We start from the raw sequence: 23,776 nt of genomic DNA, 5'->3' as shown, positions 1-23,776 counted from the left end.
TCTCACGTACTTTGTCTTTATCTCTTCGCCGCTCAGGTAGAAGATGTGCTGTTCTCTTGTTAAAAAAAAAGAGGCAGCTTTGAACTGCTGCCAGTTCCTCCACTGTACTCTTTGTGTAGTCCTACTTAGAGGCCATTAGGCTGCCTGCTTTTTATAGAAGCTGTGTAGGCAACTTCCCAAGAGATCACGGGACACCCCCACTCGGCCCGGCTCCCCAATCCCTACGTCGGCTCCTCTGCCCTGTTCGAGTTCAGGCTGATTAGCTTCTGGTTTCTTACTGTTACACACTCATCACAGCTTAGTGTGCTGTTCGTAATAATAAACACTGTTTCAGAGCAAATTATCGTCATGCCTGGTGTCTCACTATGACAAACACTTTTTCTTTTCTTTTTGTATACGTTTCTCTAACACATCTGCTAAAGTTGTGGCTCCTGCCCCACTTCCCTGCTTGGATTACTGCTCTTGTAGTAGCTGAAAAGTTAGTGAGTCATGTAGCAGCATCAGCATTTTCAGATGTTTTTAGCTACCAGGTGTCTTCGAGACAATACAGGCCTGTTTTGGTGTGCTGTCCTGCGTACAGCGCCGACACATTGACACACTTAACTGGCCGCTAAGTCATTGTCAAATGAACAGAACATTGGCTCAAAACTCTAAAGCTGTAAAACAGAACAAGTGCTTGTTCACACCCGGCAAGTATCATGCCTAAATCTCCTTAAACACAACAGATGACATGTTTAGATGTGCCAGATCCACAATTTAGCTCATATTCGGATGCTGCGACTATATCAATGTCCGCACTCTTGTGTACCACAGGGGTTGACATTGAGGCGGCCCGCAAAGAGGAGGAGCGAATCATGCTGCGAGACGCCCGGCAGTGGCTCAACAGCGGCCAGATTCAGGACATCCGACACGCCAAGTCCGGAGGAACAGCGCTACACGTCGCTGCTGCAAAGGGCTACGTTGAGGTTTTAAAGTAAGGCTCTGTTTTACACTACTTGACGTGACCTATTCATAGTAGAGGCAAGGTGCTTTCCTCTGTCTTTTCTGTCTTGTCACGGGCCTCTCTGCGGGTTGTTGATGCATGCCCATTGCACCACGACAGCGACTGCAGCTGCTTGTCCATCTGGCCCGGGAAGACAGCCAGGACATTCTACTGCCATAGATAGCACTGCCATCTCAGACGTAAACTGTCAAGGCAGTTATTAACAAGCCAGGGATCAAAATGTTTTGGGGTTTTATCAACACCACTGAAATAAGACCTTTTTACAATTCAATAATGTCCTCATGTTTGTTTATGGCTTCTCACATTTGCCCTTTTGTTTTGTTTTTTACGGTGCAGGCTTTTAATCCAAGCAGGGTATGATGTTAATATTAAGGACTACGATGGCTGGACTCCTCTACATGCAGCAGCACACTGGGGCAAAGAGGAGGCCTGCAGGATACTGGTGGACCACCTCTGTGAAATGGACGTCATTAATAAAATGGTTTGTCTGCAACATTTATCCAAAATCTTTATAGGGATAGGATTAGAGCTGCAACAATTAATCGTTTAAATTGATTTATTAATAAACTGGAATTTTGCCTTTTATTCACAGTCCATATGTGAGACAAACACACGTTTTTCTCTTTTTAATGCATTTTAACTCGTAATTATACCAAAAGTTAACTAAAATGGAACTGATGGGGTTTGCTCTAATAGGTTATATGTAGTGTGATAACAGGCACATTCATGATAAAATGTACTGGATTTTTCAGACTAAAAGACTAGAATTTTCTCAAAAATCGACAGTGTGCCTTACAACTCGGAGCGCATAATGTACGTATTAATTCTGGTTGTGCTTACTGACCTCAAAGTAATTTTATTTGGTACATAGTGTAATGATAAGCGTGACCAGTAGATTGCAGTCACACATACGAGATACGTGGGGACTGCAGGATGACGCCTGTTCAATAAAGAACGCAAGCAAGTACCGGTAAGCAAGCCACACCAAAACTTTGATGCTTCATTGAGAATATAGAATATTACAGACCCCGCTCAAAAATCTGTCAAAACGTTTTAATACGACTTTGGTAAGCGACGAAGCCACACCACTTAAAGGAACACGGAGCATTACAGCTACCGTAGTCAGACGTACTGTGCGTCAACATACAGGTATTATTATGGTGTGTGTGTATGTAAGGACCCCAAAATGGCAACTATTAGGAGACATTACTTGGTGTTCTGTTTTGCGATATTATGCAAAATAAACTTGTTTTACCTATTAGTATCGGCTGATGTTATTTGGGGACTGCATAAATTCCGAAAATTTGCGCACGTCCGCCATTGTAGTACGCGCCATAGTCAATAAGCTCCTTCTTTTACATTAACCTAATGTTGTGGGACATTATTCCTCCGCTGTTGCCATTTCTAATATAAAGTAGCGTACCGTTTTAATTTATCTGTCAGTAGACTCGCTAAGGAAACGCTAAAACAATAATGGGGAGAAGACAAAATGTAGCCACGGGAATAAGACCGCTCACAAAATGGTGCATCCTGAAGAGACGGTCAGAAAGTGGCTTGAAGATGGTCTGTAAAACATAATCTATGCAACGTTTTGAACAAAGAACCATTACATGTTATGTAGACCACAAGGAAGTGTTTGAAATCTAGGAAAAAACATATAATGGCCCCTGTAATGTGCCTTATAATCCGATGTGCCTTTTGTATGAAAATAGATCTGAATAGACCCACTAATCGGCTATGGTCTGATAAATACACTGGTATGTACGTATTTTGGTAATTTTAAGCATACAGCAGCGTATTAATTTCACAGATGCATTACAACATTCTGTATTTCCAAATGATGATCCAGAAACTTGTTTGAGCCTTAATATACAAAGAACGATATAAATGTTTTACAAACTGTGTGCTAAACAGATCCAGCTTTATTGAAACACTAAGCATCATGTAGCAGTATTGAAATAGAAACTACGAACATAAAAAAACAAACACTGTACAATCCCACTGGAATTAGAGAATTAATCCTAATCCTTGCGCAATTATTAAAGTAAATGAGCGTCTTTTCGTGTCTTTCTTGCCATCTTCGGGTTTAAGTTGGATGTCAAAGTTGACCAACTTCTCAGGTTAATGGCAACAACCTTCTAGTATACAAGTGACAGCCATGATTTATTTATTTATTTATTTTTTCTAGAATTATCTTTCACCAACTCTTGAGGCGATGCTGCAGCAGTTAAAATGTGTTCCTTAACGTTGGCAATTATAATAATATTGCTAATACTTGATTAATTAATATTCAGGTCACAAGATGTAAATATAGTATAGTTGGCTGTTTTTGGATGCTTTAAGAGGGCTTTATGGGTGCAATAGAGTACTCCCAGTAGCTGCATTGCTAGAACATTGGCATTTTTCAAATTAGAATGCATATAAAAACGTGTTCTTGTCCTACATTGGGATTGGTAATGATGGCCAACATTCTTAAAAAAACCTCATGGATAGGTCATGCATGCAAAGTTATAAAATACTTTTGTGACCCATGCAAATAAAAAAAATGTTCTTGTCCAAATGTCCAGTTATACCCATTGTCTTAGTAGTTTTCTTAAAAGCAGGGGCGCTGACAGGACTTCTGGTCCCAAAGAATCCACCACAACCCCACACACAGACATCCACACCCACTTAACACTTGCCAGTCCATTAGGGGTCCATGTCCCCACTCTACCAACCTACACAGCAAACTTGCTCAAAATTAATGCCAACGTCTCATTCCCATGAACCCAATATGGTGTATTGTGAGATCGTATATCATCACACCCCTACTTCACACAGATTACGATTTTTGTGTGTTATGAAGTCTTACGCCTGTGAGGAGAAATGGCCTGGGGTAGTAGTGCTTCTTCCTGCACTGTTGCTGAAGGAGCTACTCAGGGCCTCCACAGTGTTGTACTTGTAATGGAGTTAGAGATTATGAATGTCAGCCTAGCCAACATCTTTCTGTCAGCCGCCTCATTTGTGGTGTCCAGTGGGCAGTATAGTCAGCGCTCCCAATTCACATTTAAGATTAATGGAACTGTATCTCCATCAGGGCCAGACACCTTTTGACGTTTCAGATGAAGATGTTCTGGGATACTTAGAAGAGCTGCAAAAGAAACAAAATCTGGTAGGAGTTTTTCAAAGCTCAACGCTCATTTGCATTCTTCCAAATATATCCAATGTTTTTCTTCATTGCAGCTGATGAGCGAGAAGAAAGACGATAAGAAATCGCCTTTAATTGAAACGACAACCACAGGGGACAACAACCAATCACTGAAACCACTAAAGAGGTAGTAACGCCTGACCTTGGAGATAGCGTATGAAGCAAATTGTCATGTTCAACCCTGGTAAATGTTGGTACCGCAGCAAAGAAACACTGCTGCTAGAGCCCGAAAAGACCGCTCCGCGTATTGAGACCTTGGAGCCGGAGAAGGTGGATGAAGAGGAGGAGGGGAAGAAGGACGAATCCAGCTGCTCCAGCGAAGAGGAGGAGGAGGAAGATTCGGAGTCGGAGAATGAAGCAGGTGAGATCACACACAGGACTATAATGTAATTGCGTAATTGGCCATGGCACATGTAATTTTTATGGAAAAAGCAAATGTCTTCATGTTTTTTATGTCACAAACAAGACAAAGGAGCCTGTGATGAGAGGGGAGATGATGCATACACCAGAAAAATATAATTTGTCACTACTGCCTTTTTTTAATGAAACAGAATCTCGAAGGGTCTGAATACGACAGAGTTTAAATTGGCAACACATTCTTTTACTGCGTATGAGGTGCGTTAAGGCAGTTATATATTGTATGGAATTGGAACGATGAGATACATTCACGTAGTCCTGTGATATAATGTTAGCATCTCCAATTGTGTGCAATAACCAGAAAAGTTGCGAGATTTGGCAATTGGTGCTTTTTTTTAAAATAAAACCATAAGCTAGAAGCATCTGAATAAAAAAGTTTCAGAAGCTACAAAAGTTCATGGGGGCAAAAAGTATGAGAATAGGAGAGGAGAATAAAAATATTTTTTATTTTCTAAATCGTTTGCAATCAAAAACTTAAACTTATCAATAAAATCGATATATCGCACCAGGCCTAATTGTGCATAATCAATTAAAGCTGGTATACTTAAGATATATTCTTTAACTAAAAAAAAAAAATTCATATTAGCATTATACAGTACCGTATTTTTCGGAGTATAAGTCGCTCCGGAGTATAAGTTGCACCGGCCGAAAATGCATAACAAAGAAGGAAAAAAACATATAAGTCGCACTGGAGTATAAGTCGCATTTTTGGGGGAAATTTATTAATAGTAAACAACAGGCTGAATAAGTGTAATAAATGATAAATGGGTTATACTTGTATAGCGCTTTTCTACCTTCAAGGTACTCAAAGCGCTTTGACAGTATTTCCACATTCACTCATTCACACACTGATGGCGGGAGCTGCCATGCAAGGCGCTAACCAGCAGCCATCAGGAGCAAGGGTGAAGTGTCTTGCCCAAGGACACAACGGACGTGACTAGGATGGTAGAAGGTGGGGATTGAACCCCAGTAACCAGCAACCCTCCGATTGCTGGCACGGCCACTCTACCAACTTCGCCACGCCGCTATATGACGCATAAATAACCAACTGAGAACGTGCCTGGTATGTTAACGTAACATATTATGGTAAGAGTCACTCAAATAACTATAACATATAGAACATGCTATACGTTTACCAAACAATCTGTCACTCCTAATCGCTAAATCCGATGAAATCTTATACTTCTAGTCTCTTACGTTAATGAGCTAAATAATATTATTTGATAATTTACGGTAATGTGTTAATAATTTCACACACAAGTCGCTCCTGAGTATAAGTCGCACCCCGGCCAAACTATGAAAAAAACTGTGACTTATAGTCTGAAAAATAAGGTATATCGTAGCAGTAATCATTTCTGAAAAAATTGTATGTCTGCGTGCTGTATGGAGTCATATTTTCCTGAGGGAACTCTCCTGAAGGAATCAATAAAGTACTCTCTATAATTATTTTAGTAAACAAAATCTGGGAAGACAAAATAATTTGTCTTTGTGGCGGTCAACCCCTCCAAATCCAACCACAGGTTTTAGAGAAAGGAGGGGTGAGCAAAGCCCATGAAGGAGCCTCTTCATTGGCTGACGCGATGTATAGTGAAGCGCGTACACTGCGAACTTGTTTTCAGTTTCAGGTGGCTGCAGAACACCCACCTGAAAAGATCGCAATACCTGTGCTTGCTGTTAGAGCATATACCGCTAAAAAAAGAAATCCGAGGAAGAAAAGAAAGACGCTATACATCTAAAAGAACCAACGAATAGCCAAAACGCGAATAAATATTGGTCCGGCGTATTCAAGATGGAGGGCATTGCGGGCCAGTCTTGGACTAATTTTGGTCGTGCAAGTGGCTGTTTTCCTCCTGGACATGTAATCTATTGTTCCATTTTCCTATATTTTCTGTGTATCCTCTTGCTTGGCGACGTGTATTATTGATAGTCATTTACTTTCTGCAACTAAATACAAACCAGGGGATTCTTTGATGCAACTTCAGACTGTGAACTACCTACTGTATGTGTGTGCACGTACAGCTCTTGTGCGCAAATTTGTGCACTTCCAGAGAGGAGGAGACTGGGAGGGACTATCAGCGAGGTGCGCACAGTGCGGGGCGGGACAGTTTGACTGTTTGAATTCTGCCTGGTGACACAAGATTCAAGTACCCCAGCTTTAATGGCAGACCGAAACAAATAAATAAATGAATGTATCTGAAACACAGCTTTTTTGGGCTCCCACGGCTTTACCACAGGACAGCAATGTATTTGTGATGTTGGGTTGGGCGGGGGGGATGGTCATATAATTATGCAAAAAGCAAAACAAATGTGTTTAGAAATACAAATGTAGTTTCTTCTGCCTATTCATTGTGTTTTTATGTCAGTAATAGACAAAGCCGCCTGTGATATGGATGGAGATGACGCGTACTTAATGTTAGAATCTCCCAGTGTCCAATAAGACCAGAAAATTTGGTATATTTGTCATTAGTCACTTTCTTTTTAACAAACAGTACAATCTAAATTGACAACACATTCTCGCTGTGTATTAATTGCGTTGAAGCAGACTTACGATGCCATCTACTGTGTAGAATTGGAACGACAAGCTACAATCGCACACAGTCCCATTATAGTGTGTTGATGTGCAAAGTTGACAAATGAATGTATGTGAAATTCCAGTGTCTCATGCTCCATCATTCTTCAATGGATTTAGTCTAATGCATTTGTTTCCCATTTACATGTATGTATCGCAGATAAGAGCAAACCATCAGCATCCGTCAGCAACAGCACAACGCCCGCTCCGGCCAGCATCACCGTGTCCTCGCCGAGCAGTCCCACCAACCAGCTGACCAGCCCCTCGTCGCCATCGAAGAAGGTAGCACAGATGACAGACAAGCGTCGCTTGTGGTTTCTAAGTCTGGAGGAGCACAAAACAAAATCTCAGTCTGCTAGGTTGGGTTACAGAATAGAAAGCAAAAGAATCCTTGATTAAAAGAGCTGTCAGTTCTGCTTAAAGTTTAAGAATATTCCAGGAAAGCATTTTCGTTTCCTCATTTGCAGCTGCTGCCCTCTGCTGGAAAAGAATACATAACCTGAACACTCTCATATATGCATAAATCACTTATTGTCTTCGAGCTGACTGATCTCATGCTAGCAATGCTTTCTTGCGCTGTTTTGTTTTGCTTGTGTTCTTGCAAAGATCTTATTGTTTAATTTGAAGTCTAGTGCGCCCACATTACATTGTAAGAAAATACATGACCGAGTGTGACAAATGTTCAGTAGCCTGATCTTTGGCGGTAGTGATTGTGTGGCGTTACTCTGCCTCAAAGAAAAAGTCTGTCCTTGCTCCAAAGTGTGTTTCTTTTGCTGCTGCTTCAGTCTTATTCTCTCAACCTCCTCCCTGCCTTCCCCCTTCTTTCTCTGTCTCTTTCTGTCCGTGTCTGCTGGCTCCTGGTCTTGGTTTGCTTTAGTTTGATTGTGTTGCCCCCCTCATGCCTGTGGCGGAGCCGGGCTGTCCTGCATTGTGGCGTCAAGGCTTGCGCAAAACTGGCATTTCTCTAGTGCCCAAAAAAGCAATGGTGAGGCAGTTTGGTGTGCAGCGAAGTTCTTTTATCTCACTCTTACACACACTAAAAACACCCGCACCTCCCTTTTAACAACCCAGGCTTATGTTTATGGAACCCTGTTTTGGTCCCTGACCCGCACTCATCAGTCCCACATGGTGTTCACACGTTTCTCTTGAATGAAGTGGATGCTTTGGGCTTGTTTGGCTTCTGTGCCCTTGTTGCTTGATTAGTTTCTGTGTCGGGCGGGTCGATAGCGTCATCTTAAAATTTGACCATAGTAGTAATTATCCAACCCAAAATCCAAAAGTTATCTTTTGATACTTAAAGTAAAAAGCACAGTTTTGTTGGTTAACTTTTTAACAGGCATGTACTTTTCAAACCTGACAATGCTCTTGTCCTAATCAAAGCTGTTTTTTAACTAATAAAGCTGTGTTATTTTTACGCAGTTAATAAACATGTGACCCATTTTCCTTCTCCTTCAGGTCACCACGCCGCCCACGGCCACGGCCAAAGTGGAGGACGACCGCAAGGACGAGTCCCCGGCGTCGTGGCGTCTCGGCTTGAGAAAGACGGGCAGCTACGGGGCGCTGGCGGAGATCACGGCTACCAAGGAGGCGCAGAGGGAGAAGGATGCTACGGGTGTGATGCGCTCGGCCTCCAGCCCCCGCCTCTCCTCTTCCCTTGACAACAAAGATAAGGTTGGCGCTTAGATCGTCACCATAGATGGGCCATTTGCTGTAGAGTGAGACTAAAGTCATAATCTGTGTGCAGGAAAAGGACAAAGGAACTCGCCTTGCCTACGTGGCCCCCACCATTCCGAGGAGATTGGCCAGTACATCAGACATTGACGAGAAGGAAAACAGGTGAACTCTACGGTCTTCATAGAAGGATTTATTTTGGAAGTACATGGTGCTCTGGGGCCCACCTTTGGCGTGTGATCCCTTAGGGACTCTTCTGCGGCTCTCATACGTAGTGGCTCTTACACCCGGCGGCGCTGGGACGACGACATGAAGAACAGCGAAGGAACCACCTCGACCAATAGAACCTCTAGCTACCAGCGAAGGTTAGCCTCCAACATTGTTTGTCTCTTTCGCCTAACAACTCTCTCCTATTGTTTAACATCAGGAAGACTTTTATGATGCTCCTTTTTTAGTCTGTATCCTACATATTGTTGATGTCATGTTGTAATTGCTTATGCATCCCTACGCTTTACTGTCATTGTCACGCATGTGCTCCAAAATGTATTTTAAAAATTCACCCTATCCGTACACGAAGTGGTGTTGCATTCAAGTCATATGAGGAACATCCTGGGTATTTTTACATGCATAAACCCAGCTGTATGACATGCATGCAACATGAATGTGTCACAAATATGGCTGTCTGTCATAATGTTTTTTGTGTGTGTGTCTGTCTACACTGCTAACATGCTTCTTTCACCCGCCCACCTGCTGCCACCGCCAGCACGTCCCACACGCTAGCGCTAGGGCGAAGTGGCAGCACGCGGGACGTGCCGTCCAAGTCTTCGTCCACCTCCAGCTTGGATCCTAACACCTGTAACACTAAACCCTGGCAGCCACCCACCTCCCACTACCAGTCATACAGCATTTACCGCAGGTACACCGCCATGTCTAACACAGCCCACCACTAAACATCCACTTCCTGTTGATGTGCTTTGATGCGCCACAGTTTATCTCACCTGACCGCAAATCTACAAATACTCTCTAATTGAAGATAAAGATTCTAAACTGGACATATTCCACCAAGGACTAGTGAAGGATGCCAGGGTGCTACGTTTTGTCAAGTAAAGATGCTAAAACCAATCCAATGTGGTTCAAGATATACAAACCCCGTTTCCATGTGAGTTGGGAAATTGTGTTAGATGTAAATATAAACGGAATACAATGAGTTGCAAATCCTTTTCAACCCATATTCAATTGAATGCACTACAAAGACAAGATATTTGATGTTCAAACTCATACTTTTTTCTTTTTTTGAAAATAATAATTAACTTAGAATTTCATGGCTGCAAGACATGCCAAAGTAGTTGGGAAAGGGCATGTTCACCACTGTGTTACATGGCCTTTCCTTTTAACAACACTCAGTAAACGTTTGGGAACTGAGGAGACACATTTTTTAAGCTTCTCAGGTGGAATTCTTTCCCATTCTTGCTTGATGTACAGCTTAAGTTGTTCAACAGTCCGGGGGTCTCCGTTGTGGTATTTTAGTGTGAAGTGAAGTGAATTCTATTTATATAGCGCTTTTCTCTAGTGACTCAAAGCGCTTTACATAGTGAAACCCCAATATCTAAGTTACATTTAAACCAGTGTGGGTGGCACTGAGAGCAGGTGGGTAAAGTGTCTTGCCCAAGGACACAACGGCAGTGACTAGGATGGTGGAAGCGGGGATCGAACCTGCAACCCTCAGGTTGATGGCACGGCCACTCTACCAACCGAGCTATACCGCCCCATTTTAGGCTTCATAATGCGCCACACATTTTCAATGGGAGACAGGTCTGGACTACAGGCAGGCCAGTCTAGTACCCGCACTCTTTTACTATGAAGCCACGTTGATATAACACGTGGCTTGGCATTGTCTTGCTGAAATAAGCAGGGGCGTCCATGGTAACGTTGCTTGGATGGCAACATATGTTGCTCCAAAACCTGTATGTACCTTTCAGCATTAATGGCGCCTTCACAGATATGTAAGTTACCCATGTCTTGGGCACTAATACACCCCCATACCATCACAGATGCTGGCTTTTCAACTTTGCGCCTATAACAATCCGGATGGTTCTTATCCTCTTTGGTTGAAATGTGGACTCGTCAGACCACAGAACACTTTTCCACTTTGTATCAGTCCATCTTAGATGAGCTAGTTAAGTTATAAATAAATGATAAATGGGTTATACTTGTATAGTGCTTTTCTACCTTCAAGGTACTCAAAGCGCTTTGACAGTATTTCCACATTCATCCATTCACACACACATTCACACACTGATGGCGGGAGCTGCCATGCAAGGCGCTAACCAGCAGCCGTCAGGAGCAAGGGTGAAGTGTCTTGCCCAAGGACACAAAGGACGTGACTAGGATGGTAGTTATTGATTATTTGCAAAAAAAAATTTTTTTATCAGTTTGAACATCAAATATGTTGTCTTTGTAGCATATTCAACTGAATATGGGTTGAAAATGATTTGCAAATCATTGTATTCCGTTTATATTTACATCTAACACAATTTCCCAACTCATATGGAAACGGGGTTTGTACTAAGCTATCTGAAGAAAACATTGACATCTTAGTTATAGATATAGTATTGAGAGAGATAGACATAGTATATAGATACAGATGTACAGAGCTATATGTTGATAGAGATATGGTGGGTATATATATATATGTGTGTGTATATATATATATATATATATATATATATATATATATATTGAATGAGGAGAAGGTGTGTCCAAACTTTTGGCCTTTACTGTGTATATACGTGTGTGTGTGTGTGTATATATATATATACAGTTCTTTTTGACAGACATTTTAGTGAGGGTCAAACCATCATAGCATGGGGGAAACTCTGGGTTTATGGTAATGAATGGAATAGCCTACTTGATTTGATGTTCAGTTTATAAACTTACATTCATATTTTTCCGAAGTATTATTCAATAAATATATTTATAAAGGATTTTTGAATTGTTGCTATTTTTAAAATATTTAAAAAAAATCTCACGTACCCCTTGGCATACCTTCAAGTACCGCCAGGGGTACACGTACCCCCATTTGAGAAGCACTGGTCTAGGGTACACTTATTAATGATGAAAAATTATATCTTTCTGCGATATATCCCAATTAATTTTGAGTTAACGATGGACAAAATGCTCACCTTCTTTATGAAAGTGCTGACACTCAGCGCTTTCTTTAAAAATAAATCACAATGACTACGTCACCAACATGTACGTTTGGGAAATAGTTGCTGAGATCAAACTGGACCAGTTTGTCATGCATAATGTTTCACCGTACAATAACCAAGACGGTATACAGAAACTCGAGTGAAAATTTCACTGAAAATGTTCTAAAACCAAATTACCTTCAAAACCGAGGTACCACTGTATGCCAAAAAAAATGATTGTGCAGTTGTCATAGCAACAGCATTGGAGAAAGGCAGTACCATAGGATTAGTCCACCCTAATGATAAAACTGCAACTAGCATATTTTGGCTTGAATGTAATTTATGGTGCTGGAAGAGTGACGGTCTTGTTTTTTTGTTTATTTTTTAGCGGCTCTTTTGGTAGACGATACGATGACTTGAGCTCGATGACCACCACCACCGCCGCCGCCTCCTCCTCACCTTCCGTCACTACAACCACCACCACCTCCTCATCTGTTACCTCGCCCACAGGCCCCCGCGGCCTGCTTTCCAGCCTGGGCTCCTCCACACGCACTGGCTCCACCAGTCTCACCAGCAGGTAGGCTAATATAACTAATGTTTCATTGTAGGAGTCAAAATTCTTAAACTATGGAGCCAAACACTGCCAGTAAGATCTGGTATTGGGGAAAAAATGTATATTGTAGAAAAAGTAGTTTTGTCATCGAAACAAGTTTTGGCAACAAATAAATACAAACATTTAATAAGTACAATATTTTTGGTGAATTGTGTTTTTGATTTGGGGGGCGGGTGCCTGTGGCTTACAACAAGTTTACCAGGAAGCAGTTTTACTAGAATTGGGCTTGCAGGTAAAACTGTAGAAGACGACTGTAGGACCGAATGCATCGAAATCAAGTTTTAATAAAAGCTTTAAAATATGAAATTATCAAGCAAAATGTGTTTTTTACTATTATCTTAAGTAGGCTTATGTGTGTTGCTGGCAGCTGATTTATCTAGTGTTCAGAGAGGAATCTTGTATTTTTAAACATAATATTGTGAACTACTTGTATTACTTTTTTTAAATATGTTTTAATGTAATTGTTAAAGGGGAACTGCACATTTTTGCCTATCATTCACTATCCTTATGAAAGAGAACACGTTTCCCTTTTTTTTTTTTTAATGCATTCTAATTTGTAAATAAATGCGATCAAAAGTCTGCTTCCAATGGCGCCTATGGGAGTCGCTCTATTCTGCCTATAAAACCCCTAAAAAAATTCCAAACACCTCCATTAAGGTTTTTTATACATATTGTAATGATATATGTAATGTTTTAATGGACACATTTATAATAGCTTCTGTTTTAAAATATTTACATATTTTGCTAATTTTAAGCATGCGTGGCGCATTAATAAAAAAATATGCATCATGATGTTCTGGGGTTTTTTTACGTCACTGATTACTGCTTACTGCAGACTTCAAGAGAGCCAACAAACATGATAAAATATCACTTACTGTATAATGTCTGCTGTCATTAGGATGCCAACTGATAGAATCTTGTTATAGTCCCGTTTACATTACCTCCCTGCTTGGCACTCAGCATCAAGGGTTGGAATTGGGGGTTAAATCACCAAAATGATTCCCGGGCGCGGCACCGCTGCTGCCCACTGCTCCTCTCACCTCCCAGGGGGTGAACAAGGGGATGGGTCAAATGCAGAGGACACATTTCACCACACCTAGTGTGTGTGTGACAATCATTGGTACTTTAACTTTAACTTAACATGAAGAATGACTCATAATTCTCACAAAGAAAAGGGGGAGTGGAACCAAGCGTATTTTCGTGTCGTTCTCGCCATTTCCTGGTCTAAATTGGCTGTCAAAAGTGTACCAACTTGTCGAAATACATCTTTATCCTTCTATTATTCAGGTGAGAAGCATAATTTATTGTCTACAATAAACTTCCACAAGCGAGGAAGCGAAGAAGCAGCTTACCACTCAGTGTTAATTTTGGCTCACAAGCTTATGATCACGGCTGCTGCGTTAGTGCTTATCATAACAATATCACAAATACTTGGTTGATATTCAAGTCATTAAATGTAAATGGAGTATTATTGGCGGTTTTTGGGTGGTTATTTATTGGGTTTTATGGTCTGATTAGAGGACCTCCAATTGACTCCACTTTAAGTAGACTTGTATTTACGTTTATTTACGAGTTAGAATGCAATAAAAAATACACCCGTCGTTGTCTTTCATAATGATTGTGAACGATAGGCAAAATAAAATTTAAAAAACTGCAGTTCCTTTTTAAAATAAATGTCTTAAAAGTACAGCCTATTTTTTGTTAATTTTAGATAATCCCTCAGCTATATATTATGTTTAATATCATTTAGGACTGTATTCCCCTATTTTGTATTATTTGCAATTAAAGCAGGAAATAAATCCAAACAATGGTGGTTTCAGTACATTGTTTTATTAATGTATACGAGTCAAAATAATAGTTGACAATACAATAAAAAAACACATACAATACGACATGAGTCAACCTATTTAGGTTTAAAAACAGAAAGAAAAATATGTAAGGCTTTATTGCAATGTAACAATGTATTGTTCCATACAGAGTTTTGCCATATATCAAGACAATAATCAGGGTTTCCCACACATTCATTTATTTGTGGCGGCCCGCCACGAAAGAATTACGTCCGCCACAAATAAAAATTAAAAAATTAAAACATTTTTTATTTTTATTTTTATTTTTTTTTGTCCTCTCCAGCTTCTCTGGCAAATCATGTAGATGCCCATATCGGCTGTTCAGATTTACTTTACAAAAGAGAAGTGTAGGATACTTCTCTTGTTGCCTTATTTGTATTTGACTTTATTAAATGTATTTATATTAGAAAACATTATATAACAAAGGGTGCAAAGTCTGCAGGCAGTAGGAAACACATGGTTAAGTGTAGGGAGTAAAACTGATGGCAGTCTAAAGTTCAAGATTTTTGGAGCTCTTTGTTCAGTGGATCAGATGTTTGATGAAGCTCTGTGTCTATCTACCACCACCACTGTTTTCTGTTTATTTGTTACTGACTGTGGCAGGACACCTCTGCCTCTGTTTCACTTTATGTTGCTGGTAAATAATATGGTTGTAGTAGTAGGCTAAAGTTAAATTATTTAGTATGCACTAATTAAAGGGGCAGAGCTTTGAGACATTTTAGCTTTTATATTTTATAAGATATATTTTTTGTAAGAACCACAATTAATAAATATATTTCAGTGAATAACTTATTGTTCAAATCTGTATATAAATATGTACATAAAGTGTTGTAATTACATTGTAAAATGGATGGATGGATGGATGGATGGACATTTAAAACAAAACTGTTATTATTAATTAGTAAGTATACATTTTTTGAGCCTTTTTAGAGAAAATCAAATCATTGTAGTAAATTATGCAAATTACTCGATGGTGTCATGGTGACCACGCCCATAGCCACGCCCCCACCGCCACAGGTATCTTGGCAGTTTATGGGAAACACTGAATAATGCATAATTTAAAAATGCATATTCAATTTTTGTACTGCTTATCCTACATCCTAAGAGTTAACACAAAGAAATCATATAGCTTTTAAACTTGATTTAGATGCGCTCGGTTGTCCGGTCTTCTTCTATGGCAGGGGTCTCCAAACTTTTTGACCCAGGCATTGGGTTAATATATATATTTTTTTAAAATTAACGTCTAAGCCTCGGCCCCTGGAGAGGTTGATCATAAAAATCTCTGAAACAATTGAAGTGAAGTGAATTTCATTTATATAGCGCTTTTTCTCAAGTGACTCAAAGCGCTTTGCATTGTGAAACCCAATATCTAAGTTACATTTAAATCAGTGTGGGTGGCACTGGGAGCAGGTGGGTAAAGTGTCTTGCCCAAGGACACAACGGCAGTGACTAGGATGGCGGAAGCGGAGATCGAACCTGCAACCCTCAAGGTGCTGGCACGGCCGCTCTACCAACCGAGCTATACCGCCCCAAAGTGTACAAAAATATGAATATTGGCATCGAAAACATGTCATGATTAAAAAAAATATCCACCCCAAATTTTTTTTTTCAATGTTAGTTTCTATTTGTTGCCAACTTGTTTCTGTGCCAATACAACTTTTTTTACATTGTCATTTTTTTTCTGATTCCAAATCTTACAGGCAGTGTTTTGTTTCCATATTAACCAGCGTTGTTTATTTTTAGGTACTGGTCAGAGGAGAGTGCAGACAGGGAAAAGGACAAAGAACGGGAGTCGGCAGCAGTAATCCCTACCATAAACACTGGCTTTGCTACCACCACCACAGGCACTGGCCCTGAAAGACGCAGGTGCGCCCCCACTTTTATTACACTTTCCAATAAGTAATAATACAGTAATATTGCATTCATGTTTTATTAAGTGCACTAGTAAAACAAGCCACCTGTCACAGTGGTGTACCAAGCAAGCAAGTCTCCCTCGACTTCTCCTTATATGGAGGGAGGGCCACACGTTTATTTTCCAAGGCCACCAACATGATGTCATGCTCTGTTTTGAGGGCCACACTCAATCAGGAAGTAGGGATGGGTAATTTTCACATTTGAATCAATACAGGACTTGGAATGTACTTGGAAATTAATACAGGTACTCATTTTTGGTACTTATGTTAATAATAACTTAATGTTATTGGTTAAAAATAAAATAAATGTTTTTTACATTTAACGCTGAGCTGATAATAGTGCATTTTCTGGACTACAAAGCGCATCTAATTAAAAGCCGCACCAACTAAAGTTTTAAATCAATCAATCAATGTTTATTTATATAGCCCTAAATCACAAGTGTCTCAAAGGGCTGAATAAATGTTGTACTTATATTGGCCTGCAGGTTTACAAAATGTTTGGGAGGTTAAAATAAAGACAAACCGTTACTTCAACTTGATTTAGACTCCCTCTGTCCTTTTGTCTTCTACGTTTTTTACCTGCCAGCCCAAGTCCATATAAAACTACTTCCGATTAAACTTGGCCTCTCGAATGAATGTGCAAAAAATGTTTATTTAGCCGTTTTATTAAAAAAGTTTTGTTTTTTTTTAGTTCCATTTTTTGGATTACCAAATTTTAAGGCATTGAAATTGCCATGTAAAATTGCTAATGCTAGCATGTCTATGGCATATCCAATGTAAGTTAGCACTGAGCTAACGCATTTTCAAAACGGGAGCCTTACTGTATTTTCGACCACCGCCTTGTTGCTTTGTTGAATCTCACTGGAATCCCACGTCTGTGTTTCTGCTACGGTTGTCAAGTCTGCTTTCTTTTCTTGTGTTGTCAGGTCGTACCTGACACCCGTACGAGACGAGGAGTCCGAGTCCCAGAGGAAAGCTCGCTCCAGACAGGCCCGACAGTCGAGGAGGTCCACACAGGTGAGTTCAGTGAAGCGACATACAACACGTCTGAGCATCTTCAATAACGATATCATCTCTTCTTGCAGGGTGTCACTCTGACTGACCTGCAAGAGGCTGAAAAGACCATCGGCAGGAGTCGCACCCCAAAGACCCGCGAGGAGGAGAGAGAAGAGAAGCAGGACAAAGAGAAGCAGGAGGAGAAGAAGGAATATGAAGCTAAAGAGGACGATTACCGACCGAAGTACCGCAGCTTTGAAGACGTAAGTTTATACCCGTTATGAAGTTTTTATGATCATCTGTCACTTAAATCTTTAACTGTCTTCTCTCACCTCTAGCGCTACCGCACCTCCTCCTCCACCTCCTCTTTGTCGGCAGTCAGCACCGCCTCGGCGCCGTCTTACTCCAGCACCACATTGACCTCCAGCTCCCTCAACAGGCCCAACAGTCTGACGGGGATCACTTCCTCTTACAGCCGCTCGTACAGAGACAGCGAGAAAGGTGTGTTTAGAAGCACAATAACAACTCTGTACACCTGTGGTCCTATCACTCCTTCTGCTTGTTGATGTCAATCTGACAACAAGCCATGCAGATATGAGGACTCCCTCAGGTGTTGAACACACCTGCGAAGCCCTTGCTTAAGTGTGAATGTAATCCTAATGTTCAGTCCACCGTGATGAGGATCTGTGACATGTCTCGTGTCTGCATGCCTTTTTTAAATTAGCAAGCTAATCAGGCCTGATGTCTCCAGGGAGTGGAAACAGAAGGCATGTTCATCTGAACACCAACTCCTTTGTCTTCCTGTCACAAAGCCCGTTTATTCCCACACGCCATCCTAGTTGTGCCCTTTTAAGCACAAGTCAGGTTTTCAATTTACTCCAGAGTCGACAACGAATGTCATGAACTCTCTGTGGAGTTGACGCTAAATGAGACTAGCATAGCATCCTGAGTGTCTTTATTGTCTCTGAACACAGAAACGGACAAAAAGGAGGAGGAGAAGGAGGGCGACGACAAGTCTCAGCCTCGCTCCATACGGGATCGCAGGCGGCCCCGCGAGAAGAGACGATCAACTGGGGTCTCTTTCTGGACCCAAGATGTAAGCCCCGTCTCACTGTGAAATTATTCTTTGAGTCCCATTTTGAGCTCCTTTTGTAAGCTTTCATCTTTCTTGACGTCTGTGCTTTGATTCCAGGGTGATGACAATGACCCTGAGCAGCTGTCTGACTCGGAGGAAGGCAGCATTAAGGGAGAAGTGCAGGTAACCACACACACACACACAGAGATGCACAGAAAGTGGGTCAAAGGGACTTTTAAAAGCAGCCTGACATCCAAACTCAGCGGGTCCTTTTGCTCTTTTGGGATGTCAAGACTTACTGTTAATCTTTGCCCTACTGCCCTTATTAAATATGCCGGCTCTTCCTTTTTTCTCCTTGCCTTAAAGCAATACTGAGCAACTTTGATCTTTTCTACGATGATGCCTGCAGCCTTTGAATTTGAATTTGCAGCTGCATTGCCAATAAATGTGAATATTTTGCAAAAGTTAATAAGACTGAGACCAAATAAAGTACCAGATTGAAAAAACAAGTTGACTTTATATGCCTAATTGTGTTATAAACCATATCCAATTGTATTTACAATCCGCAAAGTGTGTGAAAATATAATCTAAACATCACAAAATGCCAAAAATTCAGTCTGCCATTTTGAATATTCCGCTACGAATATCTTCGGCACTTTCCGTAGTTTCTAAGGCACTGTAGTAACGCTTCTGCTCTCTGACCACATTATCAGCTCGCTCATACTGGAAATACTCAAAAATTGGAAAGAAATGTGCTGTTTCTATTCACAATCCACATGTTGCACAAGAACACATACGTTTTGGCTTTTTTATTTTAAATAGCCAACAATTGAGTCAACAGATAGAGGGTCCTCATTTGCGCCCATTATACCCTCTAAAAACATTCAGAAACTGCCAACAATATGCCATTTACATGTCTTGACCTGAAAATTTACCAAATTGAGTGATACTGTTGTTATTAGCGCTAATGCAGACGGCCTATATTAGCGCGCATCGATAGCAGTGAGCTAATACTATCTTACACTAAGCCAGCGGCTGCTTTTGCTTAATCTCAAAATTATTAAAAGTTAATTCTAGATTATAATAAATGCATCTCTCACTTGGTAGTAGACAAATGTGACCGTGGACCGAGAGGCTGGTCGACTTTGACATCCCCCGAGATGCCGAAAAAGTCACAAAGACTCTAGTTGCAACTTTTTGTAACCTTTTGTGAGGATTGCGATTGAAACTCCTTCTAAAGGAATTATGTGCACATCCCGTTGGTCGACATCCCAGCGAGAGTGGAGTTTGTACAGTAAATATTTGTTTTATTATGGTCAGTTTGTTTATTTAGCACTTAGCAATGCTGCTAATGCTCTAGTGCAGGGGTGGGCAATTATTTTTTACCGGGGGCCGCATGAGCAACCGGAGCACTGCTGGAGGGCCACATCGACAATATTTCAATTAAATTTTGCTCAATATTATTTTTGATATACCGTAAGGTAAAAAAATTTAATAAAAAATAATAATAATTTAATTTAACCTAACTTATCTTTATACAAAAGCAGATTGCTTTTGATGGTTTTATTCAAACTCTTAATCCTTAAATATTTATATTAGGCTATGTGAAATGGTCTGAGATGGTCTCAACCCGCCTCGTTACAGTGCATCGGGAGAGTGACACGTTCTCAAATGTGCCCCTCTTCTCCGGGCATATCAGCGCAACAGAGTCCAATAAGCACTCCTTAATATACTCTCCTTCAGAAAACGCCTTACTTTTTCTGGCGATTTTTTGAGAAATGACGAAACTTGTTCTGACGGCTGCATTTCTGGGGGTGGGAAATTTGGCAAAAAGTCCTTGTTGGGTTTGCAGTTTTAGCATCAACGCATCAGCCTCCCATCAGACAGATTCCGGTATTTTTCCTCTTGCTTCGTCGTGTAGTGGCGATTCAAATTATGTTCTTTAAACACAGCAACCTGTGTACCACAAATTAAGCATATGGTTTTACCTTTAATTTCTCTAAAGAAATACTTGGCAGTCCATGTCTTGTTGAAAACACGGCATTCGTCATCAACTTTTCTTTTTTTTAGCGTTAGCTGACATCTCGGGGGCATCACGTGTCGCTGTGCACCTTCACTCACAGGTTACAAACGGACATATGTCCATAAATAACACTTTTCAAAATAAAAGCAGCACAGTTGTATTGCACGCACGACATAGATGTTTTTTAAAATGTATTTTGTTATTTGTGATTGGCCTCACGCGGGCCGGACAGGGACGCACAAAGGGCCGGATGTGGCCCGCGGGCCGCAAAATGCCCAGGTCTGCTCTAGTGTTTCAATAAAGCTACATCCGTTTAGCACTCTGCTTCTAAAATTCATTGCTCATCCTCCTTGTGTTTGGGCTAAAAATATAAGGTTCTGGATCATAATTTTTCCAAAAGTAATCTTTGTTTTGAATATTACAAAGTCTGCTTGATTAGCATTGTTGTTGATGGGGAAGGTGGAAGCTGGTTCCTAACTTTACGTCACCGATCACGTGACTGGCTTCCTCATTATTTCTCAAAATGGCTCGGAATATCCGTAAGATTTGTACTATTTTGATCATATCTATTTGTTTGCAAACTTTTTAAGTCTTTTGGTGTCATGAATCAGATATATATGATAAAAGCTTCAATATAGAGCCAACTGTTTTTTCCACTCTATTGGTACTTTAAAGGCTCAGGAAGTTTCTGCAGTTCATTCACTGAATTGGAGCGGGAAGCAGAGTTAACGAGAGTTTCACTTTGAACTGCTGCAATTAATTAACATATCAAACATATTGAAGCGTAGTATGTACATTTTTGTTTGTAACTGTTCCAAAAGATCTGATGTGAAAAAAAGTCCCCATAAGAAATAGTGTAAATCTAATTACTCCTTTTTAAACAAAATAGTATAGATGTCCCAGACTGGTATTGATATCTGTTGGATATCAGCAAAAAATAAGTATCTGCTTGTGTGTAAAATCTCTGATTTAAGAGCTCCGATTGTGCAGTGTGGTTACTTTTGTAAAACTGGACCGCCAGTTAACATCAAAATGTTCTCCAATAAGCACACAAGGTTTGTCTTTTCTTTTATTGTAATCTTGTCATTTACACAATCAGTGAGCAGATACAGAACAGCTAAGCACAATACAAAATAAGTGTACTTAATTCAACAATAATACAGTCTAAAACAGCACATTTGTCAATGTAGACAATTATCATATATTATTGTTGCATATTACTTACATATACAAAGTCTCTAGGACAGAAACCTATTAGAAAGTATCCAGTAACAAACGTGTGCGCATCATTAAATTACTCCGCCATGAGCTTAGCTTCATGAATTATTGTGGCCACTCGGGGTCAACAAACAAACAATTACCACTCCACTTCAACTTAAAGACAGCATAAATCAATTCCAGGCAGTTAATAATAGAAAGGTTAGTGTTTTTCATACCTACCATGTTCTCTGTTTGACTAATTTTACATGATCAAGTGTTTTCCAACACTGCAAAATAATAAACATCAGTTTTAAATAACCGTAGTATCGGGACGCTCCTAGTGGTAGTAAAGGTTAAGCCCCACCTGCTAACCAGTCTTCCATACCTGATGTCTTTTCTGACTCTTTTCTTTTGTGTTATTAATCCTGCCCACAGGTGGACAGGCTGTCCAGGTGAGTTTACCTGCCAGTTTCTCCTTTTGTTGATACACCTAACATTAGCCCCACCCTCTTCTAATTTGCCATTGCCGTTGCAGGAACGACGGCAGCACTTCCTCTTTAGACCGCAACGACTCTCTCCTGAGCCGCAGCTACGGCGAGAGTCGGAGGCCGTACTCCAGCCGGCTGGACAGAGACGACACCACAGACTATAAAAAGGTACCCAAAACACCATTTGACATGTTTTAGTATATTTTATTTTCGTGTTCGTTTATTGACGGAGTACTGCTTCCTCAAAGCTCTACGAGCAGATCTTAGCTGAGAACGAGAAGCTGAAGGCACAGTTACGCGACACGGACCTGGAACTGGCCGACTTGAAGCTGCAACTGGAGAAGGCAACCCAGGTAAATGTTGTCCTTTCGCATCTTCATGTCAACACCATTAAGCAGGGGTGTTCAAATGAATTGCTTATTACTGAGATACGTATAATATTCAATATTACACAGGGCGGTACAGTGCGATCATTTTAGTCGCATTTGCGACTAAAAATGGGTTGTGCAAGTATTGAAAAAATAGCACACGTGCGAATATATATTTTAACCATTTAATTAGCATTTAGCTCCTAAAATAAATCCATCCAAATTTGATCAAATTAGAGAAAATGTTTTGTCCATCTGTATAGCATGTTTAAAATAAACTTTAACCATAACCAAATGGACAAGTGATTTACACGGAAGTGTAACTGATCACTTTGTGCACTTAAATCTGTGTGTGTCCGTCTCTCCTGTGCCATGCACAGACAGGAGCAGGGCTTGAACACCTAGCTCACACACTTCAGTTTTCCAACACGGAAGAAACAAGATCTTAGTTGGAGGAACTGGTCAGTAAAAGACAACATTCTTTTTTACCACCTTAAAACTTGACACAAACTGCGCTCCGCGGTTGTAACTAAGAGGTCGGAGATAATATGAAACAACAAATCAGTGATTGAAGTGACAAACTTGCCATCCAAATAATATCCCGTTTGTTGACATGAACATACAGCCATGGAAGCACATTCAATCTATTTATTAAGCAGAGGTAAAAAAAAAAAAAACAGTGAAAGATTCTAAAGCGCTGTCGTCAGAACAGACAAACTGCCGCCGCTAAACTGCTAAGGTAACAAGAACAGCTCAAGCTAAAATGCCCGTGAGACTCAGACTGAGCGTGGACTTGCTGACATTACACGTCACTAGGCAACAGGCTCCACCTTTTAAAGGCACTCAATAATTTATTTCCCTAGAGGTAATTATTTTTTTGGTAAAGTAACCAGTAACTTAAAAATGTTTTTGTTAAGTAATTTTCAGAACACAGCCTGTTACACAGCATCATGAAGCAGTTGGCAAGCTAAAATCTTTGTATGTCCTATAATAACGTTTACCTATAAAACGCTATCTTTAAAGGGCAATAATTTTCATGGTGCTGCTGACGTTTGAACATGTTTAAGATTAAGATTAAAGTACCAATGATTGTCACACACACACTAGATGTGGTGAAATTTGTCCTCTGCATTTGACCCGAGCAGTGGGCAGCAGCGGCGCCGCGCCCGGGAATCATTTTGGTGATTTAACCCCCAACTCCAACCCTTGATGCTGAGT

At 40.5% G+C, this 23,776-nt stretch overlaps 1 protein-coding gene across 4 annotated transcripts in view; it reads left to right on the top strand.

Moving 5' to 3' along the window:
- Positions 1-23,776, top strand: part of ppp1r12a (protein phosphatase 1, regulatory subunit 12A) — a 75,207-nt gene that overhangs the window by 40,660 nt on the left and 10,771 nt on the right. For 2 of the 4 annotated variants that reach the window (XM_062064694.1, XM_062064693.1), the window contains exons 4-23: positions 814-973; positions 1,340-1,484; positions 4,080-4,154; positions 4,226-4,317; positions 4,394-4,551; positions 7,337-7,458; positions 8,632-8,847; positions 8,921-9,012; positions 9,096-9,212; positions 9,611-9,763; positions 12,424-12,612; positions 16,239-16,361; positions 17,335-17,425; positions 17,494-17,667; positions 17,743-17,905; positions 18,379-18,500; positions 18,597-18,662; positions 22,138-22,154; positions 22,238-22,358; positions 22,439-22,543. In XM_062064694.1, coding sequence (XP_061920678.1) covers positions 814-973; positions 1,340-1,484; positions 4,080-4,154; positions 4,226-4,317; positions 4,394-4,551; positions 7,337-7,458; positions 8,632-8,847; positions 8,921-9,012; positions 9,096-9,212; positions 9,611-9,763; positions 12,424-12,612; positions 16,239-16,361; positions 17,335-17,425; positions 17,494-17,667; positions 17,743-17,905; positions 18,379-18,500; positions 18,597-18,662; positions 22,138-22,154; positions 22,238-22,358; positions 22,439-22,543 — 2,501 coding nt within the window. The remainder of the gene's footprint in view (positions 1-813; positions 974-1,339; positions 1,485-4,079; positions 4,155-4,225; positions 4,318-4,393; positions 4,552-7,336; positions 7,459-8,631; positions 8,848-8,920; positions 9,013-9,095; positions 9,213-9,610; positions 9,764-12,423; positions 12,613-16,238; positions 16,362-17,334; positions 17,426-17,493; positions 17,668-17,742; positions 17,906-18,378; positions 18,501-18,596; positions 18,663-22,137; positions 22,155-22,237; positions 22,359-22,438; positions 22,544-23,776) is intronic. The other 2 variants (XM_062064696.1, XM_062064695.1) reach the window with 1 other exon arrangement.

The sequence above is a fragment of the Entelurus aequoreus genome, linkage group LG12 (assembly GCF_033978785.1).
Source record: "Entelurus aequoreus isolate RoL-2023_Sb linkage group LG12, RoL_Eaeq_v1.1, whole genome shotgun sequence".
In the NCBI taxonomy this organism is placed as follows: domain Eukaryota; kingdom Metazoa; phylum Chordata; class Actinopteri; order Syngnathiformes; family Syngnathidae; genus Entelurus; species Entelurus aequoreus.
The sequence above is the reverse complement of the archived record's forward strand: the minus strand, read 5'-3'. Positions and strand labels throughout refer to the sequence as shown.